The 13327-nt window shown below is 42.1% G+C and overlaps 2 protein-coding genes across 2 annotated transcripts; one reads left to right on the forward strand and one right to left on the reverse strand.

The window, feature by feature from the left end:
• Positions 1 to 617: 617 nt before the first annotated feature.
• LOC135335331 (serine/threonine-protein kinase stk11-like) lies at positions 618 to 7670 on the reverse strand. Its single transcript, XM_064530796.1, has 10 exons — positions 7485 to 7670; positions 6037 to 6669; positions 5511 to 5594; positions 5304 to 5393; positions 4702 to 4834; positions 4261 to 4397; positions 3819 to 4004; positions 3195 to 3361; positions 1445 to 1597; positions 618 to 1024 (listed from the first exon to the last, which is right to left on the reverse strand). Exons 2-10 carry the CDS (start codon positions 6639 to 6641, stop codon positions 897 to 899), a joined length of 1683 nt encoding a protein of 560 aa, XP_064386866.1. The 5' UTR covers positions 6642 to 6669; positions 7485 to 7670; the 3' UTR covers positions 618 to 896.
• An 18-nt stretch (positions 7671 to 7688) lies between these two features.
• Positions 7689 to 13124, forward strand: LOC135335330 (sorting nexin-30-like). The gene is made up of 12 exons (XM_064530795.1): positions 7689 to 7838; positions 8001 to 8258; positions 9515 to 9789; positions 10191 to 10307; positions 10595 to 10756; positions 11178 to 11322; positions 11498 to 11691; positions 11886 to 11954; positions 12008 to 12094; positions 12149 to 12205; positions 12346 to 12498; positions 12778 to 13124. The coding sequence occupies exons 2-12, from the start codon at positions 8012 to 8014 to the stop codon at positions 12991 to 12993; spliced, it is 1722 nt and encodes a 573-aa protein (XP_064386865.1). The 5' UTR covers positions 7689 to 7838; positions 8001 to 8011; the 3' UTR covers positions 12994 to 13124.
• The last annotated feature ends 203 nt before the right edge of the window (positions 13125 to 13327 follow it).

Raw genomic sequence — 13327 nt, forward strand, 5'->3', positions numbered from 1 at the left:
AACAACAGTTGACACAGCTTGTATTTGCTAGTGTGTCAGTGAGCATAGCTATGCTTACCTTCCTTGTAACTTGCTTGTACCATGTGTACGCTTTCCTCATTTCAAATTCACCCTTGGGGAGATGCTTCGGAAAATGTGTACGGAATTGCTTTCAAAGAAATGTCATCCATGGAAGGAATGCTGCACACGGTGCAGTACCTCACGAAAACATACAACATACAGCTTTAGAAGTAAGAGGCAACAATGCACAACAAACGGACAGCTACAGAGACAGTATGCTGAGAGAACCTGATCTCGATATACTGGCTCCTCTTACAGAAAACGACTGGAAGATTGAGAATCAACAATTACCTCCTGCTCCACAGCCGCTAAAAAACGTCGTTACCTACTCTGTGATTGAAAGAAGACCACCCGTACAATAATTACACCATTATAATTATTGAGTTTATAATAATTTCACAGACAGTACCCATAAAGCTATAGATAGAGATATACATGGTTATGACACATGCAGTCATAATAATTATAGACACCCGTGTAGAAATAATATTCGATTATTTTTAATTTAATATACATGCACTAGTTTTTATCTCACTGTCCTTTTCCTCATCAACATGCACTTTGCTCAATAATGTATTGTTGGATATTATAAATTGACTTTCTATAGTCCATGAGAATACTACACACAAACACACAATGGGAATGGGAATGATGCTGTGCAAACTAGAGGATTGCATGTCAAAGACAAGACAGGTGTGAAATGATAAAAAAATCAAATCTATATAATAGAGAATGCATACATTGTACGGAGATGGATGATGGATAATAAGCACACTAATACATAAAAGTGAAGACCAGTATTAAAAAAAGAGACCTAAACATGATACGAGTATGAGCTACTGTTGGGCACAGTTTGATTTGCTACTGATCTTTCTGAGTTTGCTCTTTTTCTTTTTAGGCTTTCTGCTCGATGGTTTTATGTTCCCTCCCAATGCGTCCACACTTCTAGACATCGGAAAAAGAACTGCAGACAAAAGATGATCATAATCTAAATCAAAGTACCAATAAATACAGTGTACCTATCTTTGACCATAAGTCAAACTGTACAAGTATACGTATGTCACAAGACATGTTGAATAATTATAAGCTACATGCTGAAATGGTGTACATGTATATGCAAGCCACGGCAACAGTACTCTGCTAGTCATGGATGCAATTCTTCATGTAGCTAATTATTCGAGGAGAGGGCGGGGCACTTGCTCATGTACAAGTCAATGTACAATGTCATATTGTCACCTAGGCTACCATCCATACCGTATTAGCTGAGCATTAGCTCTGTACTAACCCCGCCCCCTTCACACGCACAGGTGCTGGAGGAGATGCTTGACAATGGTACTAATAAGTTTGTACAATACATTGTGTAGTGTACGTAATGAGCTCCCACCGTTTTCTTGTGAGGAGACTCGTGATCGTCTCTGTATTATGTTCTCCAGCGAGCGTTCTGATTGGACGGAGGCCATGCTCTGGGCCTCGTACTGGTTGAAGAGGTCGTCCTCACTCGACCAGGCAGGGTCCTGTACATCGTGACGAGGGTTTTCTGTGGGGGTGGGGCAGTACTACATGAACATTAGTAGTGTAAAGTACATTGTGTGTACATTAGATCACTTATAGCTACATTGTATGTACAATGTACTAACACGTCACATTTACCAGCTTTACAGTACGTATTAGTTATTGCCCAGCCAGAGTGCAACATGCCATATATTGCACTGGAGCAACATAATGCCCGAGGGCATTATGTCATCCAGTGTAATATATGGCATGTTGCACGAGGGCGCCTGCAATAACTAACTTGTTACCCAATGACATTAAACTCGTCTGACTGGTCATATAAATCGTAATAAAAGACATGTGTTTTGAAGGAATTTAGTGTATTCATTAGTTTTAATTCCATAGTAAATTTTTAGGTTTTCTTCCCACTAGTATTAGCCTTTAAAAGGGACAAGTTTGCTCATGAATATTCATGATTTTCTTATAATGATTTTTGTGAAACTATATAACATGCCATGAAAAGTTTGAAGCACATACATGATACATATATTGGTGTATCATCCTGTATGACAAGTATCAGTCTTCAAAACATTTTCCAGTGGAAGCTCTGAGCGATCATCAAGTTACTAGAAACAACACAAACTAGTAGTCATTTTAAAGTTACAAAAACACTTCTAGCTCTGTGTTCTTGCTCTTATATGATGCTTCTTACCATTCTGGAGGGCGGGTCGAAGCGTTTTTTTTCTTTCCAGGCCAAGAAACTCTCACAAAATAATAATAATTTTTATGTAGACTAAAATGGCGGCCAGAGCCAAGGAAAACAGCCTCTTGTGAGCTTTCAGTAGCCTTTTTCCTTCGACCCGCCCTGCATATAGTGAAGCTACAGTAGACTGTACCTAAGCTTTATAGTAAAAATGTCTATTCGAGCCATAAAATGACTACTGCGTTTCAGCTGGACTCCCAGCTCATTCTAGCTGGAAAAGATCACTAGATCTAGCTCATGAATAATTAACGAGCAAACGGTTAACCGTAACCTTAAAGAAATCTACTGCATTTACACACAGTGCAAGTGCATATAATCCAGTGAATTATGCCATACAATGCAGTGCAATATATGGTTGCCATGGTAGTGATGCAACATCCCATATATCGAGTACTGGATTGCTTTGATCTGCCCACTCACTGGGCAACAAAGTCGAAAACTAGTCACCTTTACTGGGCTTCTACTTACATGTACTATCAAACCTTTCAAGGCTGCATGAGCATAATTGATATGTACGCATATGTAGCTATAAGCTAAAAGCTGAAGGGACAGTGAAAGCTATACACACATTCATGATGTGCACTCTACCACAACTTAATGCACCCATAGTTTAGCCCTAATATACATGCAGTGAACATGTCTATAGTGGTCACCCTTGGGAAGACGAACAGTGGCTGTAGTATAGAGGTGGCCTACTAACACAGGTTGAAACACATGCTACATGGAGACCTTGGGGCCCATTAACATGGCTGCATTATAGGGTGACCTGCTTACAAGACAACCTTTCACTGTACCATACAACGGCCCTACTCTAAGAGACTTCTAATAATGGCATACTACAAGCCTAGGTTTTACTGTACTGTTGCTTGCTGGCACACACCTGTAGCAGTTGCTGCCCTGTCCATTCCACCCTCCACCCCGTATTGGTAGAATGCTTCGAGGTACGGGAGTACAGTGGTCCCTCGGTAGTGGTCACCAGAGTCTGCGTATGGCGTGAACCTAACTATATCTTGGGGCAACGGCTTAGAGTGTTTGAAGATGAACCATCTATAGAGGGAGAGAAAGGGTAAGTTTTAGACAAACACGGTTTAACACTTAAAGATTAGGGGAACTTGTACATGTACATGGAACACATTTTTCTGTAGTCAGGCAATTGATATAAAAATACAGTGGACAACTTAATAAAAGCATACTACTCTGTAATCTTGCAACAATGCATGCATGAGTACAGTTGCACATACCGTATAGAGGGTATATTTCGAGGGTATAAATGTTCGTGGTTTACGCGGATTAGGCATAAACCGCGAACATTTATAACCACTAATTTAATATTTCATGCATGCATGCTGCAAAAAAGGCGCTATTCCACGAACATTAAATCCGCGAAAACCTTTCTAAAGGCACATCCGTGAAAATTTATACCTTCGAAATATACCCGCTATACGGTACACCACACCCCTCTAACTGCTATGTACATGTACTCAGAGGAGGCCCATCCACTCACGAGTGTTGCATGATCTCTTGTATGGTGAACCTGTTTTCAGCTTCCTTCCGTAGCATTCCCTTGAGGAGGTCGGTGAGGAGCGGTGACAAATCACCCGGAATCTCAAACTGTCCAATGGCAATCACCGAGAAGAGTTTGTACACATTCTCGCCCTCAAATGGAAACTTTCCAGTCACAAAATGGTATCTAATACGAGAGAGAAATACACAATTGTTGACTAAATGTAGAGCTACTTCAGCCAGTGTTTGATAAGCTGTACACGTGAGTATCCTACGTAGATTGCTCAAAGCTTAAAACAGGCAGAGTAGTGGCAAAATACATTGAGTTGTCATACACAGTGAATTACAGAAACTGATATCTTTATGCACAAAAGCTTGTACATATATTAATTTCCTAGTGACAATGACCAATACATGAGTTGACTAGAACCATCCTCCCTCACAATGTGACTCCAGCTGCCCAGATGTCAGCCTTGAATCCTGACCACTCATCCTGGCCGAGGGCAATCTCAGGAGGCTGGAAGGCTGGACTACCCTGACAGGTAGTGCACACATCACTACCACTGAACTGCTCCAACTCCTGCAATGGTTTGTAGTAGTGAAATGAAACTACTACAAGACACATTATGTAAGTTATGTAGTTATACAGGAGATTGAGAATTTGAGGCCCAGTACAGTGTATTTGGATATGTAGCTTTTAAGGACGTCCCTCGCATGGGGTGTGTTTAGATAACAGATTGCCGCATAAGCTAAGGAGGCAAGACTGTATTACATAATATTATTACATAATGTATGGCTTTGAAGGGGCAGAACTTGACTTCAGTTGGTCAAATTTTTCTGGACGCTAAAAGCGAGCTAACTCCTCTGTGCCTCCATAGACTTACTTCAGCCACTCCAAAGTCAGCAATCTTGACAGTATTGTCAGAGGTGAGGAGGAGATTCCCTGGCTTGATATCTTTATGCACCACCCAGTGACCATGAAGGTACTCCAGCCCTTCTATCAACTGGACAAAGTAACTGCAGGACAATACCAAAAATATTCCATAAAACATATTTATACAGCTTCATTGAAAGGGATTTGCCTGACATTTCGGCTAGTCAGACGCACACGCCTACACACAATTAATGTAAACGGCAGACATTAAATAATCTACATTGCAAATGCCTCGCTATGACTATTGAAATGACACCTGAGAACATTTTGACACCTGGGAACATTAAGGTTACTTCATGCACCCAATTACGCAACTAAGTCCATTAAGGTTCAAACAACACCACATGCAGTGTACATGTAGACCAAACACACATACCACGTGCAGTGTACACATAGACTAAACACTCAACACAAACAAAGTCCCAATAACGGTACCTCATGCAGTGTACATGTACCCCAATCTATTAAGATTCTATAACATACATACCACGTGCAGTGTACATGTAGACCACACACTCAAACACAGTCTATTGGCTGTCTGGATTCACTCACCTGTGTGCCTGCCACGGTGGGAACCGATTGTGAGGAGCTTTGTCCAGCATCTCTTGTAGACCCCCCACACAGTACTCCAATACCATATACGTGAGAGGGCAGTCAAGGAAACGCACAATATTGAGACAAACTTGATAAGACTCTGTAAAATAACTAGTGTGGGTCTGACTCAAGTGTGGAGGTGTGTAAGTATTATTGAGAGGATATAGTTTTTGTTTCTCTGGGTCTTTGAAAGTTTCAATGAAACGTATCACATTCTGGTGGTCCAGCCTCTTCAGAATTTTGATCTCTCTGCATAACAAGAATAATGTTGGTTCCACAATACACACAGTCAAAACCATACAAAGTGTACAAATTGATACGTGTAATAGAAACCACACTAGAAATAGCCCCACGTAGTGAAAGGTCACAGTAATTAAGAAAACACATTAATTTCTTGTTTTGTACGTAAAGTCAGCAGTCACTTTGGGTCAAATTGTGACTACATGCATACTACATAAACACACAGTCTAACGGTCACTCTTGAGCAGACCAAAGTGGCCCTGCTCTTTATTACAGAGGATGAGTGACCTACTACATGTACATGTATAATAGGTATGGTGTATATTGAACTCAGCAGCTCCAAGGGTGACTGCAATAGACTGGTTTCACTGGGTACTTGAGAGAGTACAATAACATTCTGTACATGTATGCAGTACTGTGGGAGCAGCCACATTAATCACCATGCACCCACCTCTGAACATTAGCCTCTCCGTTTGGGATCCTCTTTAACCGCTTCTCTTTCATAATCTTGACAGCTCTCCGACACAGTGTGTTAACATCAAGCATCTCCTTCACCTTTGAGTACGATCCCTCTCCCAGCTGTTCCCCCTTTAAATACCGTCCTCCAATGATTTTAGCTTCTTTCCTCGCTTCTTCATAAATAATAGGCACTTCTGGGTGTATAAAAAACACGTCTTCCTCTGTCTCTTGCATTTCCTGTGTTCGAAGTATGTTGTCCTGTCCAGGGGGGATCATAGGGGACAGCAGCATCGGGAGGTGGTCCCCAAGTGGATCTATTTCGTCTTCGTCACTTTCGGCGATAGTGAAACTCATATTGTGTGGTGGGGAGCGTACGTGATTGGGTACTGGCAATACAGGCATTGTATACTGTCTGTGAGTCCGGGAATTACCTGGGGAATTGGGGTTAGGCTGTTGTCTGTAGGGTAACTGGCCTCCTGGGGAAGTGGGAGTGGTTTGATGGAGTAAACGGGTACCACCGGGAGAAGTGGGCGTGGTTTGTCGAGGGGATGGTGATATCCGGTGGTCAGATATGACGGGAGATGCCATTGGCATCATTTAGTGTCTCAACACTTGAGAGGAATTTCTACGATCGGGGGAAAGTGATTTACAAATAATTATTTAGACTGAATTTTAGCTTACAAAAGATACAAATAATAGCTCACAAATGCATCAATATACACGTATACACAGAGCTTCCTTGTTTGACCTCAAAGGATACAATATTCAGGCTTCTGTTGGAGGTATTGGTTCATGGTAGGGGACTTTCCAGTACACACACTCCAAGACTACTATAACAGGGGCCTCTAATCAAGAGGGAACTCTTGGGTTACATCTATTAGCTCAATACAATAATAGTTGTAACGAACACCCACCTCAAATTCTTCAAATGAAAAGGAGAAAAACGAGCAAGCCAAGGCAACCAGCTACAATATACAATATACACACACCCAGTCTCAGTCGCTAGTGTTAAGAGCAAGCTTCACAATCAAGGTCCTATAACAAAGTATCACCATGCCGAACATGCACTGAGGAAACTCACACCATGTACACTAGCACTAACTGGAATTTATATTAATACATTTTGCCCAATATGAAAGACTATTAAAGCAGTAATAAAACAGTCTGACACAGTGCCAGCACTATTGTCAAACAGTACACATTCATTATAGGCTGCAGTAGTGTTAGACAACGAGTGTGTACATGTATGAACAAGGCGTTAGCATCTTTCCTGCAAAGGTTACAAGGCTTTATTTTGACGACAAATTAAAGTTGAACGCCGGTGCTTAGAAAGTACCTACGTACGTGTTGGTTGGAGTGTTTTAGCACTGTGTGGTCAATGAAATTAATGGTGCACACTAACTATTGCTGTGTAGTGAAGGTATCTTTTTATACACTTACCCTGGCTCTTAGATTTGAAGGGCAAGCAACTCTCAGAACAGGAGCTAGCTTCACCAGACTCTCATAGCAGTTGTCCACCCTCGACCTCTGTCTCCAAATACAACTTCTCTTGGTCTTGTGACAGTCACGCTGGCTTGAAAACTAACTAGCTCTTTCGTCAAAGGTCATTAGGGCCGACCCCACAAGAAGGTCATTTTGCATGCAAGTCTAGCAAGCCACGCCCCTTCTTTGGGGTTTTGTGTGTGTGAAGGGGCGTGGCTAGACTTGCAAGACTAAACACCTTCTCTGTCACATGTGTTGCTGTTTTTGGAACTGCTGGAAACAAGATTTGCAGGCTCCAGTGGAGTAAGACAGGTGTGTATGCATGCAGGCTACATTTAGATTACATCACCTATGCTGCTAAAAAGCTTTCGTAGCTTGAAACTGCTTTGCACTACACAGCCTATAATTAATTAATCCCCTCAAGCTAGCTATAGCTATGTGAAGTTAATTACGCTATTACTATGTGATCTGCAGAGGCTGAGAAGATGATGGAATCAGCACAGATTGAAGATCAGGCAGCCCCGGACTCTGCCCCTAATGTCGACACCCCCTCCAAAGATTACCAGTCTAACGACAAAACTACCAACGGGCACGCCACACCCACAAGAGATACAACTGCAAACGGTGACATCACCACACTCGATCAGTCCGAAGATTCGCCGTCTGATAAACAAGTAGACAGTGACAGTAACTCCCACTCCTTCGTTACCCTCTCGCCTCCAACCAGTCCCGGTGAGTGGGTGGGGCTGGTCCAGTGAGCCCCTACAGTAGTTTATTGTGTCAGGTCTGCCTTGTAGCTTTATGTAATGTGGTGGTTAAAGCCAGCCATGATTGAGGCATAGTTTGCAGTTCTCGGTATAGAAACCTCCTAGCTGTGTGTGTGGCTTGTAGTTTTGTAAGGGAAAGTCCCTGGCTGTGTCTGGCTTGTAGCTTTACAATATCGTATATGACTACAACCTCTTGCAAGTGGTACGAACCCTAGCTGATGATCTCTTGTAAGCCAGAGAAAACCCCCTAACTGAGATCTGTCCGAAATAGTGGTATAAGCTCAAAACCATGCTTGTATATTCATGCACCCAGCTCTAAGATTCTTAGTAACACATACTGAACAGTGTTTACTTATACAATGGAACCTTGTGGAATCTGTTCACCCTAACTGCTATAGTTCGCTTGCCATTTTGTTCTTTAGACTTGCACATGTACATGTATTGTTAGTAAAATGTGTCTATTGTCTCTATAATACAGCCAAGGCCCTAAACTCTCTATAGCCTGTATATCAACCTGTGTTAAAGTCTATTTGTGTTGAGTTTGACCTTTATAAAGTTGTCATAACTTTGTCATACTTCAAAGTTTCATATACCATTGGATTCCTTGTTAAAATCTATATGCTGTAGAGCTGATAAGCTTTAACCAGCTAAAAGTTAGCATTTTCCATGTAGAAGTCCCAGGCATACTTGGTCCACCACATACTTGCACATGTACATGTATTGTTAGTCAAATGTGTCTATTGTCTCTATAATACAGCCAAGCCCCTAAACTCTCTATAGCCTGTATATCAACCTGTGTTAAAGTCTATTTGTGTTGAGTTTGACCTTTATAAAGTTGTCATAACTTTGTCATACTTCAAAGTTTCATATACCATTGGATTCCTTGTTAAAATCTATATACTGTAGAGCTGATAAGCTTTAACCAGCTAAAAGTTAGCATTTTCCATGTAGAAGTCCCAGGCATACTTGGTCCACCACATACTTGCACACGTACATGTATTGTTAGTAAAATGTGTCTATTGTCTCTATAATACAGCCAAGGCCCTAAACTCTCTATAGCCTGTATATCAACCTGTGTTAGCTGGCCACCTCTTCATCACTGTTGGTCTGCCCCTGCGAAGAATTCCTGTAGATTAGCAGCTAAACTGTGAAGCAGCTCTAGTTTAATTATAATATCATTCTACAATGTTAATTACGTGGTTCATTAACTCCCTCCCCCAGACAAGGGTTATGGTGATGACGTCAATTCCACCGTACTTCGGAGCCTCGAGGGAAGTACAAGCTCCACAGAACAACCGAAATCAAAACTAGACAACCCTGATTACCTGAAAAAACAGCGTAAAATGATGGATATGGAGAGCCCCATTTCCCCCGGTCGAGAGAGGAGCTTGGAGCCTGAGGAGGGTCAGGATATCGACCTCAAGGTGGAGATAACGGAAAGACTGAAACACACGGCCAAAAATGACTCGTATATATCTTACAAAATCACCACCGATGTAAGTGCTTTTGAGCACTTAGCAATTAAAAATGCTCGTACTTGTAATCTCTATCTGTTATAATTATTATGGTGGTCGTCTTGTTGTCTTGAAACACCATCATATGTTATTGTACATGTACATACATACATACGTACATGTAGCTGCGTTAAATAGAAGATTTCTGGGCTTGTACTATTGGCTGAGAATGTCAACACAGAAAATGTTGTTTGTTGTTTGCTTGGGGGTGGTATTCTTGCTCATAATTATGTCAGCAACATACATACGCACACACACACACACACACTCACACCCCCATACTCCACTAAGCACCCACCCCCACACCACACACACACTCCACAGAGCACCCACCCCCACACCATACACACACTCCACTGAGCACCCACACACACACTTCACAGAGCACCCGCCCCGGTTCTCTGTACGAGCAGTCCCACTACGAGGTGTGGAGGAGGTACAAGGACTTTGAGTGGCTCAGGGATGTGCTGGAGAAGATACACTACACTCTTATCACCCCTGTGAGTTGTTACCGTGATCTCCAAAGTATCTGGTCATTATAAGGCCACCTCAATAAGCCGATCCACCCTCTATAATTAGTTAATATGCCTCATAGCATGTGTTTTGACCTGTGTTAGAGGGCCACCTCTTTATTACAGCCACTGTTAGACATGTTTCATTGCAGTGATTACAGTGTAATAGTAGTACACTACAATACATTGTTGATTTGCACATTATGCTAGAATAGTAGGACACGTGGTACAATCTTCACACAAAGATTACCTTATCTCCCTCTCTTTCCCTTCAGCCTCTCCCTGGCAAGCAGATATCTCGATTCTTTGATCACAAGAGTGAGACGTTCCTCAAAGAGAGACAGAAAGCACTGGACAGGTTCCTTAAGAGACTGGCCTACCACCCATACTTCTCGTTTGATCGGCACTTGAAGATCTTCCTCACTGCCGACCCCGATGTGAGTCTATCTCTGCGTGTATGTACAGTGTATTTAACCCAATAACGTGTTCAGCATGCTGGCACCTAACTTTGAGGGATCATAGTACTCGAGTCTAGACTTACATGTAACACCCAATACCATATAGCGGGTTCTTTTCATATATTTCGTATTGTAGAGCATCATACGAAAATAGTAAAACTACGAAATTATTCTACCACAATATGTTAAATGTAACTATCCTGTGTTGTACGAATATTTAATTGTTTAAATGGACAGTTCATACGAACATTCGCTCCAACAAAAAATACCCGCTATACAGTAACTTGTTCAGCATGTTCCATACCTACATTTACAGTGTAACCTTGGGGGTCATATTAAAGATTCGTGATGTCTCAAATGTTTCACTTTTGACCTATTCTGAATGAAATTGTTTCTGCAGACGTTTTCGTCCCACGTGAGCGAGAACAGCGGCAACTCCCTGAAACTGTTGAACATGTTCTCCTCTTCTGTCAAGAATGCCACCACTTACGTCATGCTCAAAAACCCTGACCCCGACTACCTCAAGCACGCAAAGTATTTCGCTGGTGTGTCTCAATATGAATTGATGTACATGTACCGTACTCTTAACCCATTAGACTTGTATTGTCTTGTTCTCTTTGCCTTAATTACCCATTCCATATACATGCACGTACTGTACATCCTCCTACTCGTTGCCCCCCCTCAATATGTCTGCCAGCTGCACGGCTTCTATCCATGCAGAGCTGGGCGAGAAGTTTAGTCACTTGGAGAGAGTAGCCACCCGTCTGCACACTGACAGGGACGAGCTCTCCAACAACTTGGAAGACTTTTCTTCGGCCATGATACAGTGGGCCACTCATGAGCCACACCTAGCCCACCCCCTGCAGAAAGTCGGCACCTGTATAGAGGCATGCGGCAGTGCAACCAAGACTCTAGTACGTTGAACATTGTCTCTGTTTTAAGGCCTTTAAAATTCAGCACTTGTTTAGGCTCATGGATATGATAATGTCATGCAATTGTGTGGTATGCATTGTGTATACATGCATGCAGTATCAAACCTGAAGTTTGTAAGCATTTTATTTTATTGCTGTTAGTATTGGTATTACATGTATTGTTGTCTGCCCTCCAGAATGAAGCAAATGCTTACTCTCTACTGATGGCCTCTAGAGAGTACCAGTTGTTCTCTGCAGCTGGAGTGGTAAGTCACCATGGTTATTACACATATATGGTACATAACTGTCTGCCACATAGAATGCGGTTCATAGGAGGGACGCTCTCCAGTACGAGAAGGAAAGGGCGTGGGACGAGAGAGACAAGAGGAAGAAGACTCATGATGACGTGAGTATAACCGCGTCTTTTGACTGTGTTACCATGTTATGTGTTCTTGTGCAGGCAGCTGCTACTGGCAAAGTGGTGAAGCTACCGAAATTGGCAGAAGACGTGCAAAAGGTACAGATCGTGTGCATTAGGTTTTGCGATTTTATTTATGTGAATTGATCAACCCTCGCAACGTTCGCATATGTTTGATACATTCGGTATACAGTACTGATTATACAAGGTAATGAGCGACTATGTGCTCCCACCTTTAGTCCAGCCTAGATGCTGACAAGGCTCTTGATGACCTGTCTAGAGCTAACGAGATGTTGAGGGTGGACATTGAGAAGTGGGGGGCCTCTAAGGACAGAGAGATGTGCTCACTCATGAAGCATTTGGGAGACTCGCATATCACCTATCATCAGAAGGTACATGGGAGTTGTCTCATTGTAATATCCCTAGGCTATAGTACGAGACGAAACGTTAACAGATTAATTGAGTGGATTTGTGCACACATTGTAAGGTGGTGGACTCGTTAAGGGTACATGTATAAGCAAATCTGAATGCTCATACCTTAGCTTTGTGAGTGTGCCCCATGATTTGCTACGGTGAAAGCTTGTATTTATAAAGAAGTACATCGACATGTATGCTATGACATAATTATACGGCAGTTTGTACTAACGTCATGCAATGTACTCTTCCTGTAGTGTCTAGATGAATGGGAGGTAGTACTGAAGCTCCTTAAATCCCGGGCGTCCAACAGCCCACCCCCTGAGCTCATCGACCAATCAAACGCTGAGTCTGAAGTAGAACATAGACCAGACCTCCTCCTCCCCGGCAGTCTCCCAGGTAAAGACTCTCCGAGCGAACAACCATCTGAAAAACTGGAAAAATCTGATTCTTTGGACGATCTTTTTAGTTAATAACTACCTATTATTTTTGTTACTGGTAAGTTTATTTCAGTAAGTAAGTTTATTGCAAATTACTTTTTTTTTATTGTTCTCTTAGCGTGTATGTAATGAAGTGAATTTGAATATGCTGTAATATTACGGAGCATTTTCGCTTTAGTCAAAATGACGATGAGATAGCTAGCCTTGCACCTCAAAAATATTATTTCGTTGAGGATCCATTTTGTAGTACTTACTTTAATTCCTGGATGGGATCATTCCAGTGTGTATCCATCCATGCATGGGCCCTATATGCATGTTAGTCTCATGAATCAGCCGGCCTTGGAGACTCTCCCAAGGCAGGCTGATT

This window comes from Halichondria panicea, chromosome 4 (assembly GCF_963675165.1).
Source record: "Halichondria panicea chromosome 4, odHalPani1.1, whole genome shotgun sequence".
Taxonomy (NCBI): Eukaryota; Metazoa; Porifera; class Demospongiae; order Suberitida; family Halichondriidae; genus Halichondria; species Halichondria panicea.